Below are 26130 nucleotides of genomic sequence, written 5' to 3' on the forward strand. Positions count from 1 at the left end.
AAGACAATCAATAGCTGTTTGGATTTATTATACTGCATCAAATAGCACCTGGCTGGCTTCCAAGGACAAGGCTCCCCAGCCACGCAGTATTCACCTATGATGACACACACAAAAGGAACACAGTCGGGGGACAGGACAGGCTGGTTTCAGAGGGATCAAGTTGAAACCTGAGTTTTGCCAAATCCTACAGCAGTGGTTCTCAACCTATGGGTCACGACCCCTTTGGGGTCAAACGATCCTTTCACAGGGGTCACATATCAGATATCCCGCATTATCAGATATTTACATTATGACCCAGAAAGTAGCAAAATTTCAGTTATGAAGTAGCAACAACAACAGTTTTATGGTTGGAAGGCATCACAGCATGAGGAACTGTACTGAAGGTTGAGAGCCACTGTGCAGCAGTGTGTTTTTGAACAAGTCACTGTCTTCGTGAGCTTCCATCTTCTCATCACCGAAACATAACAACACTGATCTCAAAAGGTAGTTTTTGTTACCAATATTTCCTCAAATTAAGGCTTGTCACACAATGCTATGCTCGTGGTCTCTCTGCCTTTCTCCTCGCCGTGGTGATGTGTTTGACAGGAAGCAGTAACTCCGAGAGGGTTGGAGTCCGTCATGTGGAGAAGCATGGCTGTGGGAATGTCAGGATGCTTGCTCCCGGTTGGGCACAGCAGGAAGCAGAGAGGTGAATGCTGGCACTCATTTCTCTTTTGCTTTCCTCTTTATTCAGCCTGCACCCTTAGCCCATGGGCTGGTGCCACCTTCTTCAGGGTGGGTCGTAGCTCCTCAGTTAGTCTCTGACATGCCCCAGAGTGTGCTCACTGAAGTATTTCCTGACACACCAAGCTGACAATTGCGTTAGCTACCACAGCACCCTATCACAGTGTGGGTTTGGGTTTACACTCTCTCGCCATTAATCAGGGCGGGGCAGGGAGGACATCTGGAAGCCTCTGGTTATGAGCATCCACTCTAGAAGATGGTTCTGCCTTACTTTCCTTTCTAATGTCAACCTCTCAACCACACTATCCTGGAGAGCTGGCTGTGTAGCTCGAGAGAACCGATCACAGTTCCCTTAGCTGTAAGAGTAACCTTATCTTGACCAATCAGAACTTGTAATTTCAAAAACTGCCCTAGGAACTTCTGGGTCTCATCTCCAACTGAGAAAGTTTTCGGAGAGGATGAAGAGCAGAGGTGGAAAACACCAGACTTCCTGGTTTCAGAAACCTCCGAAGCAAAGCCGCACTGTCGTGAAATGCTGAGCAAATGCTTGCCCTGGATCTGCCTCTTTAGAGCTAAACTCTGCCACAGCCAATGGAAGAAGGTACCACCAAAAGGACATGGTGGGCAAGAGGAGATGATTCAAAGATATGTTGTCATTTGGCGACCTTACACAGTGTGATGACAACAGAGGGAGGGGTCCAGACGGTGGCGTCAATGCAGGCATAAGGCAAAGAGCGGCAGATAAGAAGGTCCTTCTGGGAAATTTGGCTGAAACCATGAAAAATTTGGTATTTCAAGTCCTTTATTATAATTCTGGAATGCCATGTATAGTTCACTTAATGTCTATGTACCTGGGGGGCCTTTATGCTTCCATTCACATTGGTTTGCCACTTATTTCTTAAACATTGCAAGTCTCCTGTCCCTGCTCAGTGAGAACCTGGCTAAATGTCGGCAGATCAGAAAATACTGTTTAGTTCTGACTTTATTATGTGAAAGGCACCAGTGACTGTCCCAGTTTCCAGACCCAAACCCTAAAGTCTCCCTTAGGCCTCTCTCTCCCTCTCTCTGCTGACTCCTCTCCAGGTCATGGCCACCCAAATCCAACTCAGTCTTCCCCCTCTTTCTCTGCTATAGCCCCCACCTTGCCTGAACCACCACCGGGCTCACACAGTCCCTGAAAGATCCCACAGTGTATATTTCTCTTCTCTGGTGTCACCGACCAATGAGGACAATCTTTCTGTATGAGGTCCCTAACATAAGCTCCAAGACCTTCCTCTGCATTTTGAATAAAAATCCAATATATATGTATGCCAATACATACATACACACATACATACATATGTGCATACAATAACATCTAATAAAAAAGAGGGCATGAATTTGAAGAAGAATAGGGAGAAGCATATGAGACGGTTTGGGGAGAAAGAAGAAATGTAATTACAATCTGAAATATTTTAAATAAGTGAATTAGTTCTAAGTCAATGAAAGTTTTTTTTTAAATCTTAAAAAGTTATCAGAGCAAATTTATAATCTAAGATGTAGATGTTTAGACAGGCATTCTCAGACGATATTTGAAGTCACATAATGTGTGTGTCTATGTGTGTGCATGCACGTGTGTGCATGTGTCTGAGTGTGTGTATGGTGTAGGGATGTGTGTGTGTGTGCAGGTGCATGTCCCTGTGCATGTGAAGGTCAGAGGCTGACATGTCTTCCTCTACTGCTCTCCACATTATAGTCTGGAACAGGGAGGGTCTCTCACTGAATCAGGACCTTGGCACTTCAGTTCATCTCGCTGGTCAGCGAGCCCCAGGGATCTACTGTTCCCATTTCTCTAGCAGAAGGGACAGACATACTGTCATGCCTGGGTGGGGAATCTGAACTCAGCAAACACTTTACTCACTGGGCCATCTCTCCAGTCCCCAACCTCTATTCTTGCCAGTTTTTAAGTCAACTTGACACAAGTTAGAGTCATTTTGAAAGAGGGAACCTCAACTAAGAAAAACACCCCTACGAGACTGGCCTATGGGCAAGCCTGCGGTGCATTTTCTTGATTGGTGATTGATATGAGGAGTCCCAGATCACTGTGGGACATGACCCCCCCAGGCTGGTGGTCCTGGGTGCTGTGAGCAAGCCATCAAAAGCAAGCCAATAAGCAGCACCCTTCCATGGGCTCTTCCTCAGTTCCTCCCTGCCTTAAGTCCTAGCCTTGGCTTCCCCGGATGATAGACTATAAATAATAAGGTGAAATAAACGCTTACCCCCCCTCAAGTTGATTTTGGTCATGGTGTTTTATCACAGCAATAGAAACTCTACCTAAGATGACCTCTCAAAGGGCTAGTGAGATGGCTCAGTGGGTAAAGGTGCTTGCTGTCCAGGCTTGATGATCTGAGTTCAATCCCAAGTCCCACACGGGGCTGAGAGAGAGAGAGCTGACTCCTGAAGATGTCCTCTGACCATGCGCATACGAGTCCGTGTGCTCACACATGTGTGTGTGTGAACACATATACACACGTGAAATAAATAAATGTAAAAATTTCAAGTAATTCTTTTTGGTGTATGTGTGGCGTTAAGAGTACATTAGTTGGAATGATTAGAAATAATATAGAATATGGCCTCGACTTAGAAATTCAGCCTCAGTAAGAAATGCTACACCAATGCCCTCTAGTGACCAGAGAGAGGAGTGAAAACGAGGAAATCCATGAAATAAGTAAGGGTCCATAGGATGCGGAAAACACCCAGTGTTTTCCGCCCTGCACTCTTTCCCAGGGGAAGAGGAAAGTGATGAATGCTGTTCTGAGAACTAGGACACTCCCAGTCATCTGCAGACAGGTCATGAGGTGGGTGGCCACCACACCGTCTGTGAGGCAGGCCAAAGAATGTGAACATGATAACATGATCGCTGGCATCCTGAGAACACACTGGAGAAGGCAAGTCTGAGCAGGCTGAGCATCCCTAACACACACACACACACACACACACACACACACACACACAAAAAAAAAATTCCAAATGGTCCAAAATCTGAAACATTTTGAGAGTTAACACCGTTCCTCAAGTGAAAAAATCCATATTTTACCTTGGTTGTGATGGTCTGAGCCCAAAATAGAGACCTAAATATACTGCACAACATCACCTTCAGGCTGTGTGCATAAAGCATCTGTGAAATGGAAATGCATTTTGTGTTTAGAATTGGGCCACATCTCCAAGGTATTTCGTCATGCATAGAAATGTGGAATGTGGAACACTTCTGGCCCCCAGCATTAGGGTAAGGAATACTCAACCTGGAGATACGAACTGCCTCAAGTTCAAGTGTGTTTTCAGACTCTGGTTAAGCTGGTTCCCAGCATGGCTTCCCAGAGGCACTCACACCCAGAGCGGCACCAAGTGATGCAGTACCTGCAAGTGCCCAGTAGGCAGTGCCCACGCATTCATTGAGCAAGACAAAGGCCACCAGGGACATTCCTCCATTCATCATGCCCACCAAGAAGCGAGTCGCTGCAAAAAATTCATAGGAGGGGGAAAATCCATTTGCGATAGCAAATAAGATGTCAAGAGCAAAACCTGGGAAGAGAGGAACAATATTCAATGACCCAGAAGCAAAGCAGCATTTGAAAAAAATAAATAAATTCTATTCATCAGTTTGTAAAACAAACCTTTGCAAACATAAATGTCCTGAGCTATGTTGTTCATTTCCCCACTAACAATTTGCCCTGAAAACTACAAAGAAAAGCCAGGGTTGCTTTCTTTGTTTTACAGTTTCTGTCAGTCACACACCCTTTTCAGTTATTCATAATAACGCTAGGAGAGGAAAATCCTCGCTCGTACTCTGCCTGTCAAGACCGCTACGCCAAAGCCTATAGAGCACACGTGAAATAAACCAACACAGGGAGATGCAGGCAAAGGAAGGGGAGCTGCGGCAATCTTGTGGCAATCTTCCACTGCTCTCTTTAGAAGCAGGGCAGTGCTTAGATTTGGGGGTTGTAGAAAGCATTGTCAAAAAAAATGTATTTTAACCGAAATAAGCTCGTTCCGGAAAACCACTTGGCCAGAGCCATGGCTGGCTGCAGTGTGGCCTCTCGCCAGTGTATTAACAGAAGTTCTGTCCACCTGAGGACTCAGAGAACTTGAAGGATACCTTATTATTTCCTAAGAGTATCAGGGAAACGAAACCTCTTATTCAGTGCAAGGGCGTGGTGACAGGTTACCTGTGAGATAGACCTTTTTTCTTCCGAAGCGATCGGAAAGCTGACCAAAGGAGATGACGCCAACAAACACACCACTGAAGAAAAAGGAGCTGGCCGCACTGACTTTATAAGATCTGCTGGCAATTAAAAACCACTAGAAGAAAAAAAAAAAACACGAGGCGTCCATTTAGGCCACAGAGAACAATATATACACAGAACTAATAAGCCTAGTATCCAACACAGACTCAGACACTGGAACTCCACCGCGTCCGTCACCATTAGCCAAGATCTGGTACAATATTCACCATAGACAACATCCAAGGAGACAGCTTCAGAAACACTGGGAACCACTGATGCTACGGTATACTTCTAGAATATTCTTCATATACTCCTAACAGAACTAAACACAGCACTCAGGTGCTAATTACCCGTGTGACTGCTGACTGTGGCCTTATCCCAAGTCCTCCTTGGCAGTGTCCAGAGAGGAGAAGCCTTGTTCTATTTCCATTTTTCTGATGCTTAGACATCACATGGCACATATGAAGTAGTCAACGAATAAATCTTTTGTTTAGCAGATTAGTATATTTAAACTTCCTTGAACACATTCCTCAAAATATTAAAATGGGAGAGGGAGGTGGAGAGATGACCCAAAAGGTTTAGAGCACTTGGTTACTCTTGCAGAGGACAGAGGTTTGCTTCCCAGGGCCTACATGGTGGCTGACAACTGTCTTGTAGCTCTGGTTCCAGGGGATTCAATGCTGTCTTCTGTTTCTGAGAGCTCTGTACAGACATACATGCAGGCAAAACATTTGGGCACAGAAAAATAACACAAATTTAGATCCTGCAATTCTCTTCTGGGTGAGTATCCATGAGCAGCATATTCTAAATTCAGGTTCTCTGTCAACACCCAGGTTAACACATCATCTTTCCAATAATCAAAGTGAAAGTAACCCGCGTCAATCAACAGATCAATAGACAAGTAGAATGCCATACTCACGTAAATAAAATATTACTCAACCTTTATAACTAATGCAATCTGATTGGGGCTACAGCCTGGATGAACTTCAGACGTTATAGAAACGAGCCAGGCTAGAAGGAATAAATGTTGCATGACTTTAGTCATCTGAGGTATATCTGCAAGAGTGAGCTTCCCAGAGAACAGTGGTTCCAGGGGTTAGGGGAAGAGGGGGAAGGGGGTCACTGTTTAATGAGAACAGACTTTCCATGTAGAATGATAAAAACATTCTGGAGACAGACCACAGTGATGGTTGCAGAATAATGTGAATATATTAAGGCCACAGAATTGCACACTTAAACACTAAAATGGCAACCTTTGTGCCATGCATCTTTAGCACGATGAAAACGTCCCAGAGGGCTGTGATCTACTTCAGCACAAGGCAGCCTCACTCTGCTCAGCACCATTTTCTGACATCCTAGCCAGTGACGGTCACCAGTGAAGGGCAGTAAAGCACGCCCCAGAGGTGGACCCTCAGAGGACGCAAAGGTGTGCCTTTTCTCTTCCTAGCCCCCTTGCGGAGCCACCTAAGAGCCCTTCTCACTGAGAAGGCACAAGGAGGCACTTTTCTGGGTGCCTGTCTGTGTTTTTATTTTTTTATTTTGCCCCTTCCCCAGGCTTTGACGACTCACTGGGGCCTCAGAAGCACATCTAATCTCTCTCCTTGCTCTGTATCTCCTATAAGCCTGGGTTGATGAAGGTCTCGATAAGTCCGTTCTAAGGATCATGACAGACAGGGCTATAATACGTGCTAGAATTTCATATAAGAGAGAGATGAAGAGAGCTCTGGCATTTGAAGAAGAATTTTGCTTTGCGGAAAGTTAATTCGTTTTGGATACACTGGTAGTTCTGTAGACGGATGTTTAATGCGGAAGGAATAACGAGGGTGACATATTCCAAAATGGGAAAATGAGACGTTAGCTGCCATGTTGTCCTAGAGAAGCCAGCTCAGCATCCATCCCAGAGACAGCCCTGCTCCCGTGACAGACGAAACAGGGCCAAATGGAATGGCTCTTAAGTGCAATTAACCTCTTAATTCAAACACTTGCTATATCCATCCTGCCCTTCATGCTCAGGCTTAAACGCTTTTAAAAACTGGCTTGAAAGTTTAGTCTTAATTTCTCTGTGCTTTAGGATTCCAGTCTGTTTCCAGGATACTCGGGTGGACAGGGAGTCAGGTCTGTCAGTCAGGAGGAAACGACGAGTCCATTGACTGTACTTACCAGATTTCTCATAGCCGCTAAGAAGGCTACAGTGCCATCCCTCAGCAACTGAATAGCTGTCAGCTTGGACAAGGATTTTCTGAAGAAATGGCCCAAGGGATGGCTAACCAGCAAATTCCAAATCCTGCTTCTCGGGCTGCCAGTTCCAAGTGTGAAAGGAATTTCTACTAATTTTTCTCCGAGTCAGTGCTGGTTAGGCTAAGGCACCCTCCCATTTCTCCTGGACTACATTCAAGAATGAGCATAAAGGCGGAAAAGCAGATTTTTGCAAAGCTAACTCGAGAGTGGCTAGCTAGAGTCTGGGGTCTCTCCCGAGCAGAGCTCCATGAATTCAGCGCTGAGGCACGGGGGAGTGAGTGTTCAGGAACATCAGCTGACAGAAGTTTTCCACAGCCCTACCCTGGCTCTGGTTTACATATTTTGTTTTCAACTCCTCTAAAGCATCAGTTAATTCTTATTACTTAGCTATCGTGTGATTAGAATGGTTTTACTTTGTCCAAACTCATCTAAGATGCAGTAAGAGATGATCCTTGTATCTTAACACAATGCGTGGAGTGGCTTGGAAGACCATCAGTCGCTAGCTCATTCTTTGACTCTGTGGTTGTTATTTAGTACCAAGGTAAAATCCAAACCAGGAAATCACCAGGACATAAGAAATTAAGCTATAACAATCAAAATATAATTGTGACTCTGACATTCTCCAGAAACATTTTCATGAATCTTCAGATTTTAAAAATCAAAATGTGTAAGTCACTCATTTCTTATTGGCTAGAGATTACTAAAGTAGTGACTCTCCTATTATTTTTTTGTTGTTGTTAATTGAAGGCCAAATTCTAAAGCAGTGAGAGTGAATGTTCTTTTTATACTAATTCATTTCAAATTGAAAAAAAAATCACTTGCAAATCAAAATGCAAAATCCCGCTTTCTCTTCACATGGATTAGTAGGAAAGGAAGACTAAAAAGACAAATATTTTTAGCCTCTCATGTTTACCTGACTAAGCCAACAGACATCTACTTTTATAGATATGTCTTCTCTAATCACTAAATAGACCCTATGAGTATTTTATTATATTCTATTTCAAAATGGACTGGAAGGGCCTAGTGGTAAAAAGAGACATCTTCGTTCACTCTACAGAAAACGGGTCAGGCATAATTCAGGGCAGAAACAAGAGCAGGTGCCCCCGCCATAAAGGCTGAAAGGAGTATAAACATGGCTGGCACAGCCGCGGGACTCGCACAGCTGCGGGACTCGCACAGGTGCTCAGCAGAGCCTTCCAGCTCTTTGAAGGGGAGGAAAGGTGGGAGAGCAGAGGTGATGAGAGAGAAGACAGACCGACTCTTGGCCGGCTACCACTGACATATTTGGGAGAGGATTTTGTTCAGACTTCATCCTTACTGGTTTAAAGGCTGAGATGAGATGGGTGTCCCAATACGGGACTTACGTACGGATCCACGGAGGACAAACCTACCCTGGCTGCGACGCAGAGTATGGAATGGAGATGGCAAGCAGACAGTGGGAAGGCTCGTCCAAGGCTGCGAGTGAGCCTAGGCTGACCTGGGCAGGATGGGGGCCTCTAGAAGAGAGCGGACTCAAGCTAGGCATGGAGACCTGGTGTCCAGAGAGGCTGTGTTATCTTGGGATAAGAATTACTAATGCCTGCTGGAGCGGATGACGCCAACCAAACGTGGAAGAAAGCTTAGTGGTGAGTTTTAAAGGGGGCCATAGATGTGTCTTCAACATGTCCTCAATTCATCAAGCCTTCATCTTTATGGAGATGTCAAGTTGAAGCAATGATTTCTCTGACGTGGCAGAAATATGGTCATCTGGAAGAAAAACAATGCACTTCCCTAAAATGGACTCCGTGCTAAGGCATAATTCGAAAAGCAAAGTTAGCAGCCAAGTAATGAGAAATACAGACATCAAAGAGCTGTCAAAAGGCAGGCTGCACAGTTTACAGCTAGATAATTATCCAACCGACTTCTACACATTATTCTCCTCCTGTCCCCACAGCCTCCCTTCGCACAGACTCGACAATATACTGGGGAAAGACTTTCTATTTTTAGCCCTCAGCATTTGTTCTACTCGGGAAACATGCGGGAAAATCAGCCATCGGAAGGAAAGTAGGGATAAGCAGGTCCTGTAACTTAGAGCAGTGATCTCCACCTCCCTAGGGCCGTGACCCTTGAATACAGTTCTTTGCATTGTGGTGACCTCCAACCATAAAATTATTTGAATTGCTACTTTGTAACTGTAATTTTGCTACTGTTATGAATCATGATGCAAATATTTGTGTTTCCTGATGGTCTTAGATGACCCCGGTAAAAGGGTCAGTTGACCTCAAAGGGGTCGTGACCTACAGGCTGAGAAGCATTGACTTAGAGGAAAAGTATAAGGTATTGCTGGAAAGGAAGAGAGAGAAAGGCAGTAGATGCTCTGTGCCCTCTGCTCAGAAAACAGAAGATTGACAGGGGGGCAAACATGACAATGCTTTGGAGTTACATTCCATAGCACTTTTTACTGTAAGTTTTCATATTCGGCTAGGATTATGCCCCAGGGTGTGCCTCAGTCTGTGGTGTGTATGTCTTAAATGCAGATGCCCAATGCAGTTTCTGGTTTGGTGCTGGGTTTGTGACACCGACTTGCAGTCTGTGTGCTATACTCAGGTCTCCACATGACACTGGCCCCAGATGCCCGCTTTTCCTTCCACATTGCGTATTGCTGGGCTGTCCCGTTCTCCCGGAGTGCCCCACGCTCCCAGACCGTCCCACGCTCCCGGAGCGCCCCACGCTTCCGGACCGCCCCACGCTCCCGGAGCGCCCCACGCTCCCGGACTGCCCCGTGCTCCCAGACGGCCCCAGAGCACGGACACGGCAGCGCATGCCTCTCCAGCAAGCATACTCCTAGCGATCTGGGGGGAGCAGAAGGACCTCTCTGCTAGCTTTGAGAACTTCAGTGTGGGCAGCCTGACTCTCAGCCAATCAGGAAAGTCACAGGTCTATCTGCTTAGTGTTCCCCTTGTGGCCTAAACGGCCTATTCTCTTCTACTTATCCTCTTAGTTTATGGTGGCATTTCATGGAAGTAGTTGAGACACACGATCTCAACACAGGAGCCGTATGTGGTAAGTAAAAGCTGTGCATAGTAGGTTTTGACAAGTATAGATCATTTCCCTCCTCCAAGGAGGCCCAGGGCAGGTGAGTGATGCATGACCTGCCTGGCAGGAGCCCAGGTGAGAGCATGGCCACCCGGAGGGAAGCAAACATTTCCATTTCTGCCAGAAAGCCTGACTCCTGTCGGGAACTAACCATTCTTTGTACATAGGTAGGCCCCGGCCTCCCTCTCCCCACAGAGCCAGCTTCCTCCTGCTGCACTTCATCCTCTGTAACAATGTCCACATCCCAGCTTGACTGACACTCCCCGGTGGAGTTGACCGTCTCTCCTCCCTGCCATATCGTCCCACACTTTCCTCTGCATGATGCAGTGGGCCATGTGTTCCCTGGTCTCTCCCAAATGACACTGAGCTTCCTGAGGGCACATTTGTAACCCGCGTGCTAATCTTACAGCGCCTGCCGGCACTAATTAACACTCACTGAATTATGTATGCAACGAGTGAGCATCTTCACAAACAGTAGATTCTTGTTTCTGGCTGACCCTGAACCGGCAGTGCTCCTCCTGCCTCTGCTCCCTGACTGCTGGGATTCCAACCTGTGCTACCGGGCCTCACACCGACAGCACTGTGGTGTCATTGCGTCAAGCCTTAGGATAGGGTTTATGAGTACCCAGAGACTACCTGACTATCTTTACTTCAGAGCCACTGGGTGGCATTCTCATCAAACGAAGTATGGGAGACATTTGGAATTTGAGGGGCTATCCTTTCAATACCCAATCTGACGTCTAAAGAACACTGTGTTTTAATTTAGCTCGTGAAAGCCTGTTCATTAGTGAACAAAGATTTCTACTAAGAACAATGGCCATGAGCATGCAGCGAGCAATGACTCCAGCTGGCCTGAGAGCCATGCCACCCCTCAGCCGATGGGACCATGACTCTCTGGTGGATTGTGCTGGGACTCAGTATATTTCACAAGTACCTCTTCAGCATTCCAAGAAATGGGGGCAGAGCGGTGGCTGTTCAGCCCACCAGGTCAAAACGCAAAGGAAGACAAAGGTAGCTAATGTCCCTGGTTGCTATGGCAGGCCACCTAAACAAGGGTAAACAAGACTGGCCTATGCTCACTGATACAGCTCCCTGCGGCTTGAAGTCACACTTGGGGAAAAACCAAACTACAGAGACCACTTCTGCAGGCCAGACTCTTATCTTGTGGGTATCTCAAGACTGCCCTGCTGGAGCCAACAGCAGCTCCCTAAAACGCCTGAAGAACGACCTTGAGGGCTCTCCAGGACCTTGAGCAGGTACTGATAACAAGTCCACACAAACATCCTTACCGACCCCTTTGCCCTTGTCTTCTCCATAATAAAAAAAAAAAAAAGAAAATCACAAATAGCTTTGTGCAGGGAGCCTCCCTCCGGGAGCCAATCAGGCAGTGAGCGCTCCCGCCACTGAAGAGTACTTGGACAGGGCATTTCCAGAGCGGTTTCATGGTGATTAACTAACTCGCTTCATTTCCATGTAGTTGTCACTCTGAATTACCACTTAATGGGTGAAGTGTGCAGGCGATAACAATCAGTAGCACAGGCGTAAGGAAGCAAGACATTAAAAAAAAATTAGCCCCGGCAGCAATTAATTGCAGCGAATATTTCAAATAGTTTTAATACTCTGTCTTTTGACCCCAGGGTCCTGCTTGAGGAAAAATATATTAATCTCAAGATAATAGTCAGTCAACTTCAGCTCTTCAATATCCACAATGATATTAAAGATTCCAACCTTGCGCTTTTTGGTTGCAAACATTAATTAAGCATGATAATTGTGTGTCTCCATGATATTTGGTGTTTTCTGTAGGATTCAGAGCTCAGGGAATAATTTGAATACAGCAGACAGCAATCTGCCACAGAAATCCACCCCAATGGCTATTAGCTCATTTGAGAATAGTCAAGACTCCTGGATTAGAGGATTTTTAAAAAATTAAATACCGTGTTAATCACATAACCCTTTATTCACCCTTCGCAAGCCCCCCATAAAACAGTTCCTTCAAGAAGAAGTACAATAAAATGCTGGTAGAAGCTATAACCTGTGGGTTTTAACACATTATCCTAGACTGTAAAGCTCTATAAACACTAGCTTGGTCTCTCTCTACACAGGCAAATGAAAGTTCTTATTTATTTTATTTTATTTTATTTGCGTTTATTTAGTGGGGTGGGGGACATGTATGCCCCACGGCATTTGTCAAAGTCAGAGGACAGTTGGCAGGAGTTGGTTTTCTCATTCTAGCATGTCAGGTCGTCAGGCTAAGCAACAAGTGCCTTTACCCTCTGAATCGTTATCATGCTGGCCCAAGACCTTGCTTTTAAACGTTGATTTTTAGACTAAAGAACTTCACCAAGAGCCATGTCTTGGACTATGCATATACCACAGACTGTTGCAATACTTCCAAAATGAAGACTGTGGAAACAATTGAAACGTGGAGGGGGAACCAAAAATGAATCAGTGCTAAGAAGTGGAGTGGGGGTTGGCTTGCAGCTGCATGTCAACCACAATTAAGATGAACCCAACGTGATGCATAGACCTGTGAGTGGCCAGCGTGCCATCCGCCTGAGCTCCCAGCCATGCTCACGAACCATTAATCTCTGTTGCCAGTTCTTGCCGGAATGGTGCTTTGCAGAACAACAGGGAGGCTGGAAGCCACCTCTACCTACCAATTCAATCAACCCCGACAGACCTCGGAGGTGCCAGGCAGGAGCAGCCTGACAGCTCACGTGTGACTCACGCGGTCTGGATGAGGAGACAGCGTGCATACAGCAGACGCAGAGTAAGTCTTTGGGAAAAACAAACAATCCCATGCTGAAAATAAGGCAGAAGAGGCCTGTTATGTCTTCCCGAATCTCCTCCAAGAAGAGAAGAGTTCTAAAAATAGAACCTAGGGCTTCCCATATGACAGGCAAGCGTGTTACTACTGAGCTACATTCCCGGCTCTGTCAGTTTGAAATTATTCTCAGGTAAGTAGAAAAAATATTTGGCTGTGGTTACCAGTCGAAAAGAACCTAAGCCATGTGCACCCAGTCTGGATGCAGACTGCATGTTCTTTCTTGGAAACGGAATGAAGAACACAGGCTCCTCAGCACAAATCTATTTAAATACCAACACTGTCCTTAGGATTCAAGCTTGACCTCAGTCTTGGTGTCTCTATCTGCCAAATGGAGAGAACAGCCCACCCCATAAAATTGCTCTGAGTAAATAAGACAAACCTATAAAATATCACAATGCCTGCTCTATAGTAAACAATCAATGATGCTACTTGTCTTTTTAAGAGGCTAGTGGTGGGTGGCTACCAGTTGCTACTGGGCCATGGAGATACAAAGATCAAAGCAGGATTTCTTAAGGCTACCCTCGGCAGACAGCTCTCAACTGCTTCATCTCTGGTGTCTATGCTGCACCAGAGTCCCTTGGTCAGCAGTGGACCCCCAGAGCAGGGTTTCCTGCATATACTCGGGGAGGCATCTGTACTTTATCTTGTGTGATCAAGGTGTCTTGTGTCTACATACAGCATGGGACCAAAACACAAGTTCTGGAAGGCACAGCTAGGCCACTTGTAGTCCCCTTGCTTTGTAGTAAGAGAGACACAAGTTTTTAATTTACCTTTAAAAGGATTCTACAGTCAAAGAGAGGCTTCTTCGGAACTTATCCCCATGTCGCCTGGCTAATGTGGCGGCCTACTGGTGGTCTGCTTACCTCGGAGGCGATGGAGGTGAAGCTGCTGCTGAAATGTACGTGCTTATGGATCTCACTGCCGTTGGCGGTCAGGAGCCAGTCCCCAAAGGCCTGTTCTTTGCTATCCGACTGATTGCTGTGGCTCTGGTTGGGCAGGAGCTCTGCCATGTCCCAGTGATACGATGGTGTAGCTCCAATCAGTGCAATGAGGATGGCTTCTGTGGCCACATAGAGCTGAAAGTAAACACAGAGAATCCAATGCTGCAGACGTGGGCATCTGTGTGGAAAACCTGGGAAGCCTGCAAACCTTGAAAGATACAGTGACTGGGCTAGGGGTGTGGCTTAGTTGGTAGAGCGCTTGCCTACGGCTGCATAAACCATGCCTGGTACATCACTTCTGTATTCCAGTACTTAGGAGGTAGAAGCAGAAGGCTCCAAAGTCCAAGCTCATCCCCAGTTACACAGTGAGTTCAAGAAAGCTTAAAATACACGATACCCTAACTTAGAGAGGCATAGAAGAGAAGGAAGAAGACAGGAAAAGGGGGAAAGGGCTGTAGAGATGGCTCAGCAGTTAAGAGTGCTAGGTCTCCTTCCAGAGGACCTAGATATCATTCCCAGCACCCACAGGGCAGTTCAGAAACATCCACAACCCCAGTTCCAGGGAATCCTATGCCCCTCTCTGACTTTCACAGGCCACCAGACATACACATAGTATACAAAAATACATGCAGGCAAAACATGCACACACAAAGTGAAAATAAATAACTGAAAAAGATGAGGAGGAAGAGAAAGAAGAAGAGAGGAGGAAGAGAGAGGAGGGGGAGGAAAGAGGGGTGTCTTGCTTCTGTATTTTGTTTTGTGTTAGCTAGAAATGGGCTACAGAAGAAGCCAGGAAGAAAAACATGAAGAAGCAGCATCCCATGCTATGAGAGGGCCATCAGCAGTCCACCGGGGAGCACTTTGTGTTTCTTCAGTCAGTTCGCCTTCCACATCTGGGATGTGTTTGATGCTGCAGGCTCTGTGTGATACTGTAAACACTGGCAGCAAAGCCCGCGTCACTGGCTCTGGTTTAAAAGACTGTATTCCAGTTATTTTCCTTCTCGGCACAGTGTTTTCAGCTCAAATAATCACTTACCTGGAGCTGTTGGCTTTGGACTCATTACCTAAAGAGGACATTGTTTTAAAATGTAACATGCAACTCATAACACGTAGAAGGATTCAGAATCTCAGGCATATTCAGATTACAGCTTGTAGCTGTACAATCTTGGTTTAATCTAACCATAACTGTCCACTAACAGAAAAGATAAAGCACCAATTCATTTAAGAAATATTTATTGAATACATAAGCCATCTGCCGATTTCTGTAGATCTGGGGACTTCTCGTAGTTGGGTTTATGGGGTGTTGCGGCCATTCTTTACTAATATGGATATCTGTTTATGTTAGCTCTCACTGTTGGATGATTATTTCGGATTTAAAAATCAAAATACATAATTAGTGTGAAAATTACGACAATCAAGATTCTCCAAAGCCGGGCAGTGGTGGCACACACCTTTAATCCCGGCACTTGAAAGGTAGAGACAGACAGATTTCTGTGAGTTAGAGGCCAGCATTGTCTACAGAGTGAATTCCAGGATAGAGTCCCAAAGCTGCAGAGAAACCCTGCCTCGAAAAACAAAAACAAAAACAAAACAAAAAAACAAAACAAAAAAAAAGAAAGAAAGAAAGAATAAAAAAAGAAAAAACAAAGATTCCTGATAACTTTGAACTTGGCCTAAAATACTGCTAAACAGAGTGTCTAAAAAAATACAGAGTATGTGATTCCTATCAGTGTTTGGCCATGAGCTGACTCACTGTAAGAGCTACCGAGGCACATGAAGACTGTCAGTCAGAAGATTCCTGTTCAGTTCACCAAGAACTCTAGCTGGGGGCTCTTTGCACAGTAGACAAGCAGACGCCCACAGTGGGGTCATTTATCAGTGGTAGGCAATGGAATTAGTCCAGAAGAGAAACGGAGTCATGACATTCTGTGCATTTCTTAGAAGCTAATGCAAAACCAGGGTTATGACTCTTCCCCTCTTGGTAAGGCTGAGGGGACATAAAGCCGTCCCAAACTATTTTGAGTGGATGGACTGTGGACGTTTTGGGAGAAGGGCAAAGCTACCATGGATCCACACACTGTGAGATTACTATAAGGTGCAAAGGAAAATATGTTCCTAGGCTTCCATGCTCTCTGGACCTTGTTTGCATACTATTAAGGACATTTTAGAAGAGGAGGCAATCAGCTTAAAACAATAAAAACCTTAATAATCACAAGAACAAATAGATTACACATCTAGCAGTAGCTATAATCATGGAGCCGCTTTCATCCATTTAGTGACTGCCCCTCTGATTACAATCTGCTGAGATCTAATTGATGGGTATACAGAAATGAAAAACATGGGCCGAGGGAACACAGGAGATGACTCAAAGCGTAGCCTTTCATCAGGCAAAACAAACCGGCCACGTTCCCGCTCTACTGTGCCCCCTTCTACGGCTGTGCCTTCCGCTCCTCTCCCTGAAGGCACCATCTCCTGTCAGCAATGTTAAAATGCTTCCCATCCTCTGAAAGTCAGCCTCATTGACTGGTTTCCTCACCAACTCGGCTTCCTCTCCAGTGGCTCGGAAGCTGTGCTCCTGCACATTTGTTCTTTCGGATTCACCTTTTGGCCTCCAAAGTAAATAATCCAGGGTCCCCCTATTCAACAGGAGGATGCATAAGTGACCAAGAAGGACATTAGCATGTGCTTTTATAATGCTGGCTATGTTCCATTCCTAGGATAGGTCTCTGCTGAATATATATTAGCACATAATATTCTTGTCTGGATTGTTCTAGGATAAGCAATATTCTAGAGAAAAGAGAAAATGCTCTAAAGGGATCTCTCACCTAAGGTGTGCCTCACTATGAAGGTCACTGTTCAGGGGATATACTACAATTTGGGGAAAGTGGTTCAAAATGAAGGGGTGCCATTATATTGCTTTATTTATAGGGAACGATGGAAACCAGCTAATCAGCATGTCTGAAGCAGTGTGACCCCCACCTCATTCCTAGCTGTCTGTAAGCAGAATAAGCTTTATTATCTATCTTTCTCATCCCCTCTGCCCTCCTCCCACCTCTCACTATGTCATCTGGGCCCCTTCTATGAACAAGCATGTGTGTGCATGCATACATGTAGACATATATGTTCAAGGTCCTTAATACATGGGTTCATCATCTTATGTTAACAGAGAGGCTAAAAAAACTATGCAGCTCTTCTACGCAGTGCCCGCCAATGGTCATGCTTGTTTTGCTCTCACCAGGGAGACACAGCAGGCAGGTAGCAGCCATGCTGTGTGATAGACATTATACAAGAGCACCGTGAGATTAGGTCAGCGAGGTGGAGCCCCAAACCCATAGCTACATTAATGTTGGTCTTCCATACTGCGGTACATCCTGGGGTTACATGGTCACAGGAAGTCAAAGGTGACATAAGCAGCCCTGGGCTATATCACCCACACGGAACATAGGGGTGCCTTTCCTTGGTTTGCCATTTTTGACTGTGACACTTCCCCACAGTTCACACATCCGACTCTGCCCCCCCACCAGGGAACAAAAGCCATCTCTCGTTCTTTACTATCACTCGGCCACTACCATGTGCCTACTCACCCCCATTTTTGTCTAATGAAATCACACCTATCAGCGAAGGTGCTTTAGGGCCGCAGTAAAGAAACCACTATCTATTCTCCTTCCGCGTGGGACGAACAGCATCTCACATAAATCCTTATCTCCTCCGGGTCCAGCTCCGGGGAAGAACAAGTGCCACAGATGACTGGATTCCTCCCATCCTGCCCCTCGCCCCAGTGTAATTACAACTACAAAAATGACTCGAGGGCATTGAAAATTTAAGTGTCTCAAAGTGAAGGTTTCTAAAGTAATTTTGTAGCAACACCATTATGGGCTTTCATAATATTTCCCAGGAAACCATCCCAACCCTAGACTGTGAAGTCATGGTTATGTCTGGCATTTACTTTGTGAGTCGGAACAAGAGACGGGGCAATTAAAAACCATTCAAGGGTTCCTCTAGCCACAAAACCAAGATGAGAATGGCTTCACCTAACTTTAGGGGCAGATCCTTTTCAGGGGAGCAGAAAGGACAAAAATCAAAGTTGATTCCATTGCTGGCATTTTATGCACTTAGGACTCTGCTGTTTAACTGGTCAGCCAGAAGCACTGTGTGGATAAGCCCCTACTCGTGAAAGCAAGACCACATGCCCGGCGTCTGGAGTGGAGAGCATTATTAGCTATTGGCTGAGGGACTTGCTGAGGGGGATGTATTTGAGAGGTTTAAAGTGTAGTATGCACACATCCTAAATCACCGGTGCCTCTCGTCTCTCCTCTCTTCCATCTACACCGCATCACCAGCTCAGATTCCCAAAACTCCTCAGCAAACTGCTCTGGTCAGATCAATGGGTGCGGGATTACCTTCCTACGACCCACTTGCTAACTATCTCACACAGAAGAGGTCTGCACTGGCCTACTCACTCGCAGGCGTGACTTACCATGAGCTGTGAGGGCACACGGGTCTTAACCTGAGACTGAGGCTTAGCCACAGTCACGCTCTCCAAACCTCACGACTTCTCGAAGGACAACTGGATCTTAACGGTATGTCTTTGCCCAGGCACTCCTATCTAACCAGCCTCTCCAGAGGGTCCAATGGGATGCTTCTCTTCTGAACAGTAAGTAGTACAGTACTATGCCAACAGTGTCACCCAGGACTTCCCAGACTTTAATCAGCAGAGACTGCCTGGTCAGGGCGAAGACACGCTGTCTCTTACCAGATCTAAGAATAGACTCTGTGTCACTTGGTTATTTGTTTGTTTTAATGGAGTTTATGTGTGCATGCATCTTTGTGAATGTATGCCACGTGGTGCGTGAGTGCGTGTGTGTGTGTGTGTGTGTGTGTGTGTAGGTGTCAGTGGAGACCAGAAGAGGTAGTTGTGAGCTGTCTCATACGGGTGCTGAGGAGCAAACTCAGGTCCAGCACATGACAGAGTTTGGAAGAAACTGAGTTTATTCTAGGATATTTTCAAGGATTGCTAAGGAGTGTGCTATTTGCTTACCCTCCTCTGACTAGAGTATTGCTTATGCCAAGAGTTCCTTCCCCTAAACTTTAACTAACTCCCCAGCAGCCTGCCTGTACCTCTCCCAGAGTGACATACACAACTTTTCCCTGGAGGAACAGCGAGGGCTCCTAACTTTTGAGTCGCTGCTCCAGCTCCATCCGATATGCACTGGAGCACAGGTATGCGGTATTCTCCACTTCTGCCATGGTGTTTTCCATCTAAAATGATCTTCAAATTTCTCTCTAAACCTAAGCTTCATCTTTCTGAAGACTGCAAAAAAGCCCAGTCTCCTTCCTTACTGTCAATGGCTTGGTGCATCACTTACTGGGGAATTGGTGTTCTGCATGACCATATGTATAGATAAGAGTTAACGCTAACTTTTTAAAGAACTGTAAAGAAATTATCGTTTGCCAGGCAGTGGGGGGAGCAGGCCTTTAATCCCAGCACTCGGGAGGCAGAGGCAGAGGCAGGCAGATCTCTGTGAGTTTGAGGCCAGCCTGGTATACAAGAGCTAGTTCCAGGACAGGCTCCAAACCTACAGAGAAATCCTGTCTTGAAAAACCAGAGAGAGAGAGAAGGAGAGAGAGAGAGAGAGAGAGAGAGAGAGAGAGGAAAGTAACATTCATACATTCATGCCAATCTGTATCCCTCTAAACACCCTGTATACTACTGTTAGAACAGCATACATATGTATGTTCAAACTAATTCCTTACAGAATGGTATGGCAGAAAGATAATCAAACCCAGTGATCTGGGCCAGGCATGATGGCACACACCTTTTATCACAACATTTGGTGTGGCAGAGGCAGGAGGATCTCTATGAGTTTTAGGTCAGCCAAGGCTATACATACTGAGACCATGTCTGAAAAATAAGCATAAAAACAAACAAATAAATTAAAACAATAAAAAATAAGCCAAAAAACTGGTTCTGGCATTTTGTTCTTTATCCTACTATTTACTAAGATTCTGGGGTAATTCTCTTATCAGTAACTATTTCTCTCTTTCAAGTTAAATGAGGGTGGTCAGGGAAAGTGTATGCCATAGTATATAAGGATTAGATTGCTGCAGGGTGAGGTAAAGCTTGGGGGAAGGAATCCTTGGCAAAAACACTAGGCCAGTCAGAGGAGGGAGAGCTAAGAGAACACTGCTTAGGCTTTCAGGGAAACATCCTAGAGCTAACTCAAGTTTCTTCCAGACTCCGTCGTGCGATGTCCCTGCAAGTGCCCTTCGTCTGTTTTCTATGTGCTATAATCATGAGTTTCTTCTAAATCAATTCAATTTCTAAAGTTTTATCCCATTTGTACTTATTCTGCGGGGAGAGTGTGAGTATGGAGGTCAGAGGACAAATTGTAAGACGATTTGGTTCTCTTCTTCTACCGTGTGGGTCCAGGGAATCCAACTCGGGGCTTCAGGCTTAGTACTAGGCACCTTACCTGGCTGAACTAACTTACCGGCCCTCAATTCAAATTTGTTTTCAAGTAAATAAACATAAAAGTACAATTTGTTATTAATACAGCTGTCATTTGACAGATGGAACTCCCAAAGATACCTACAGCATCACTAAGTCAAGTGCTGCCTAGGATGTTCTTGTCTAGGATGACCGCAAAGAGATATTACAAGCAAGATTGAGGGAGAGGTGTGGATGTAAAGGGCAGCTATTTTTGGTTTTGTGCTGAATTGGGGTGGGTGCTTTTGTGTTTCACGTTCACTGCCATACATTAGCTGGTTCAAGTCGACCAGCACAGCAGCTGGGCCTGCAAGCACTCCTTCATCCGGATCTGCTTTACCTGTTCTGATTTCTTGGCCAGGCAAATGTTTAAGTCTATGATCAGAGTCATCTTTTTCATTGAGAAGGCAAGCAGTGGGAATAGCACAGACTCTAGTCAGTCCTGACAGGCTTCTGACCATCTCCTCCATTCCCTACAGCCTGCCCTGCCAAGTCTGAGCCCCAACACCACACACACCAGCTCCTGTAACAATGCATGGTAAGATCCCAACAGGGCAGTCATTCCTTAGTTAGTGCGTAATTTCACACCTCAGGTGTTATTTGTCCTGCCTTACACGCTAAACTACAACACAATCTTAAACAAATATGGAAAAATATTAGTATCATTCAACCTGAAATTAAGTATATGGGTGTTTGTGAATTACTCTCTACATTATTTGAAGTACTTTAAAATTATTTTAAAATATTTAAACAGAATGAATAACAAATACAGTGAAATAAAGGAGTGTTATTAGGTGATGTTTTCTCCCTGTCTGAGAAGAAGAGTGCCCATCAACAGGCAAGAGGTAAAGTCCAGAACAAAGAAGGGCCCAGCACCACTGGGTGTGGTTCTGAACTGAAAACGAGAAACTGATAAGCAGGCTAAGGTATCGTCCTATAAAATGGATCGTATGCCGCAGTTGTTAAAAATAAAATAGGAAGCTGTTGACTTGTGACTATTGCAACAGGTTCCCAACCTTAGCACAACTGATGCCATGTGGAAAGCACCATTCTGACCTTAGAACCTATCAGCCAGGCCCCTTCACCTACCAAAACAGGAACAAAGACCAAATCCACCAAAGACCTAGTCCGTAGTTTCAGGACCCAGTAAAGTGTATCAACCTTGCCTTCTGGCTTCTTGTTAACTGTTCTTAGTAACCAAAGTGTGTCAGGATGTGATAGTTTGTGCATAAAGAAAAAAGAACACTGAGGCTTGGGGCGTCATGATTTGGGCAAGTACCCTGTGCAGCTGCTGGCTGGCAATATAGACTTTCTATTGGGTTTTAAGGGTGTCTGTGTGTGTTCTCTGGTGGTATTACCTCTCAACACTAGCAAGGCGTCTAAACATTGCCAAGAGACAAAACTTGGCGGTAATATACATTTCTGCAAAAGAAGGGCTATATTCATATTTACTTAATAAAAATTCTGAAGGGATATATACCAAACTGTGACCCTGGTAGGCCCTTTGAAGAACTGTTTCGTTTTTCTTTCTTTTCTCTACAACCTCTCTTTTTTTTCCCCTACTTGTGTCCCTTTCAGTTTGATTACCTACAGGTCATAAAATAGCTTCCGACTGTCGTAAGGACACAATCTAACGTTCTAAAAACCTCAAGGTCTACGAATTATGCCAATTACTACTACTACTTCCAACTGGAATCCACAGGGATAGCTATAAATGCTTCTTTAATTAATTTGTTTGGCTCTATACTGGTCTCATAGTCTTGTTGATCAGATAGAGTATTGACTGCTAAGGACTAGGGAAATACCTCCAAATCTGCAAAGCGAACTTTTGTGGACAGCCACCTCCAAAGGCAGGGTGTGGACTGAGGGTCATTTGCATAAGCTCACTCAACCGTGCTGCAGCAGAGATAGCATGCCAGGGCCAGAGTTCTTTCTACTCCAGTCACATCACCTGCTTTCCCATTTGTAATGACTTCTTTTGTGCTTCCTTGGAAGGTGACACCTGCTCTGTCAAAGAGCTGTGGGTGGCCTTGCCAAGCATGCTCCTGAGATCTAAATGCTGCGGAAGCATCAGACTAGATGCTTTCCAAACCACACTCTACTTCTGAAATATCCCAGATTCTAAGAAGCCTGCTATACTGCCTGGAGCCCCTTATATCTCTATTGCCTCCCCAAAAGGAAGGTATCTAAAGGACTTGCAATTTTATCTGTGCTATACACCTGCGTAGACCAAGGCAACCATTGTTCCTGAGAATGTAACTGAGGGAAGTATGGCTCACGTCCCCCCACTTAAAGTGGTATAAACAATTGGCCAAAAGTCCCCTGGTCATCATGACCTTCAGGAGGCCTGTAATGGCTATCCTTGGTTGTCAACTTGAATACATCTGGAATTAACTAAAACCCACTTGGCTGGTTACATTGGTGAGGGCTATTTTTTCTTAATTAAGTCATTTGAAGTGGAAAGAGCCTCTTTTAATTTAGATCTTTTGAACTGGGAAGATCCACCTTTAGTCTGGGCCACACCTTCTGTTGGCAGCCTATAGAAAGGACTCGGAAGGAGGAAGTTTTTGCTTTTCACCTGTTTGCTCTTGCTTTTGCTGGCAAGCCCATTCCTTTACTGGCTTTAGAGCCTATTTCTTTGAGCTTCTGAAGACCAGCTGAGACATCTAGCCTCAGCAACTGAACAACTACTACATTCTTGGACCTTTGTTGGCCATTGTTGGACCAACTGGATCACAGCCTGTACGCCATTCTAATAAATCACACACACAGATATATATCTATATCTATATCTATCTATCTATATATATATATGATCATAGATATATAGATATATAGATATATCACATATATATCATAGATAGAAAGATAGATTCTTTCCACTACAGAACCCAGACTAATACAAGGCTCAATCAAGTTCTAAGTTCAGAAGCAACATAAAACTTATCCCAATTCACAGAGAACCCTGGTGATGAGCCATTATGTTTCGGAGTCACAATTAGAAATCTCTTGCTAGGTACAAATAGGTTTTCTATTTCTATTTCTATAGCTGAGCCCCTAGATATGAAGAGATTCTCTTCATGGCTGAAGCCCTGTGTTGCTGCAGACTGGGCTTAGACTATGGTTCACTAAGGGTTTTATTGATGCTTATGGTATGCCCCTTACCTCTTGTTTATAACAGGACTTCAGAAGAACCAGTTATCTCAATGGGAGGAAGGGACACGGCGACAGAGACAGCCCACACCTACAAGACAACCACCCACTACCAGCAACACCCTGAAACCTGGCAAATAATGACTATATGTCAATCACGGGTTAGTGAGCTATCAAGGCTTGGAACTCTTCCTTAACAAACTACAACGAACTAGGTCCATCATTAATACATGTATGGGAGGACTGGGGTGGACTGGAGATCAGCAGAAAAACTCTGGCATAGAAAGCACAAGGTTCTGGGGTTGGATCTCCAGCTGGCAGTTGGGGAGTAAAACGTACAGGAAAGTTAACAGATCCCAGCCCAGAATGCTCTCTTTTCAGTACCACACTCAAGAAAATTTTGTTCTAAGTTGGTGGACACCTGGCTAAGCAAATGAGAACACTAAGCGTAGGAAGTGGAGGGTGGATAGAGAGGTGGTCCAAAGGGATTGCCCAGAGAGGGAGTATATACTTGGAATTCCTGGTTAGACAGACTATTGTCAAAGAAACCATTCTACAAAGATCAGACATCACAGTTACAAGTCTATTTCTCTGTATTAACTAATTTCCAGTCTGCTCAGAGAAGGCTTTCCATATATCATCGCTGGAACCATTTTCTGTGGCTGGTGGTGAAATCGACTGAATTTCTGGAGTTTCAATGGGAAAAGAGAATGAGTAAGTCAGCTTTTACCTCGCTGCCTCCATTCCTGCATCAGTATCACTGAAACACTGAAGCAACTTGTAGGCTCTGCTTAGATCCGTGTCCAGCCAGAACTTCCCTTGGAACAACACCATCACACCTCAACTACTGGCTTAGCCATCAGCCTTCCTCAACACGCCCCACTTCATGCCGGGAATTCAAGACTCCTGGGAAGGGAGCTAGCTAGCTTCACCTTCCAGCCCTGGTGCTAGGGATCAAATCAGAGTCTTGCACATGCTAGGGCTTTACCATCGACCTGCATCCCAGGGACTAAGTAGCTCATGCTGGCCTTCAATATGCCTGAAAGGAGAGGCATCCTCCTGTCTCAGTTTCCACAGTGTTGGGATGACAAGAGAGAATCTCTAAGGCCCCCTAGAATCAAGTTTTAGGTTGAGGAGTGCAATTGGGTTCTGAGAATTCTATGCAATATGTAGATGGTATTATTTCCCTATAGCACCAGACCAAAGCTGGCCTCAGCGCTGAATAACCCAGTAGAACTTTAAACCACAGAGAAATGAATCCCGTGCATAAGTCCCCTGGAGCTCAGAGAGGGCCTCCAGATCTGACCTTTTGTGGATCTGCACCGTCTGTCTTAGACTGCAAGGTGATAGAGCCATGGTTTAGGGTACCGATCCCCTTTCATTTTTGCGGCAGATCGCAGGTAATGATTTTCGTCCCTTAACTAGCTCTGGCGCTTATGTGTCGGTGCTGGGGTGACAGGCTGGGAGAGCTCAGTGGCTGGCCCGCCAGTGCGGGGCGCCCGACCCCTCCTGGCCCGCTCTCACTCGGTACCTGGGGCCCCAGCCCGGAGCGCCCGGTGGGCCGTGGGGAGCCAGGGACTCACCTGCAGCAGCACGGCCAGCAGGAAGCACAAGTACATCTGGTAGAGGCCCATCTCGCCCACCGCCTGGAACGCCTCCTCCACCTCCATGGCGGGCTGGCGGCTGAGGACCTGGCCGCCACCGCGCCTGAGGATCAGGCTCAGAGGGGGCCGAGAACCTGACGGGCGGGGAGGGAGAGAAGGAGGGAGGACCTGGCCGGGCGGGGAGGAAGAGAGGGAGGATCGGGCCAGGCAGGAGGGAGGGAGCACCGGGCCGACCGGGGCCCGGGCGGGGACCGAGGACCTGGCCGACCGGGGTGGAGGAGCCGGCGGGGTTCAGGTCCAGGCCCAAGGCCAGGCCGGGCGCTGCTGCAGAACGACCACGTCCCGTCCCGGGGCGCCCCGGAGATGCTTGGCTGGTCTCTCGGGCGCGGCCTCCCCGCTTCCTGTCAGAAGTGACAGGAATTTTTGGGGCGAGCGGTTGGCTGGCGCGCGGAAAGGAAAGAGGAAGTGGGTGCGGCGCGGGCGGCCACGGGGATTCACGGGAGGGGCCGGGAGCTCCACGCCGTGTCCCGCGGGGTTCGCCCCTTCGCACGAAGCAGAGGAAGGCCACGGACAAGGGACAGACAGGGCAGGTGGTCACGGTCGCCAAGGTCTGTCAGTGGAGTTTGGATGGAGAGGTGTGGGGACATATTACCAGTGTTTGTCCCCTTATACCCCTACTCCTAATCCTGTTTTGTTTTTAGCAGTTGCTTACTATTCAAAGCAGCTAAACAAGTCGTTCTCAACCTGTGGGTCAGGACCCTTCAAGGGCTGAAAGACCCTTCCTTATACAAGGATCACATATCAGATATTTGCATTACAG

At 45.9% G+C, this 26130-nt stretch overlaps 1 protein-coding gene across 2 annotated transcripts in view; it reads right to left on the reverse strand.

Annotated features, from left to right (window-relative positions):
• The window catches only part of Slc22a15 (solute carrier family 22 member 15), a 56411-nt gene extending 30709 nt beyond the window's left edge, over window positions 1-25702 (reverse strand). For both annotated transcript variants that reach the window (XR_005973034.1, XM_041638283.1), the window contains exons 1-4: window positions 25290-25702; window positions 13989-14201; window positions 4929-5061; window positions 4120-4284 (exon numbers count right to left, since the gene is read on the reverse strand). Coding sequence is in view for 1 of the 2 variants with exons in the window: in XM_041638283.1 (XP_041494217.1) it covers window positions 4120-4284; window positions 4929-5061; window positions 13989-14201; window positions 25290-25376 (598 nt within the window). In the remaining variant the exon portion in view is untranslated. The remainder of the gene's footprint in view (window positions 1-4119; window positions 4285-4928; window positions 5062-13988; window positions 14202-25289) is intronic.
• Window positions 25703-26130: the final 428 nt, after the last annotated feature.

Source organism: Microtus oregoni, unplaced genomic scaffold (assembly GCF_018167655.1).
Source record: "Microtus oregoni isolate MIOR12 unplaced genomic scaffold, Mior012 000054F_ref0000373, whole genome shotgun sequence".
Lineage (NCBI taxonomy): Eukaryota > Metazoa > Chordata > Mammalia > Rodentia > Cricetidae > Microtus > Microtus oregoni.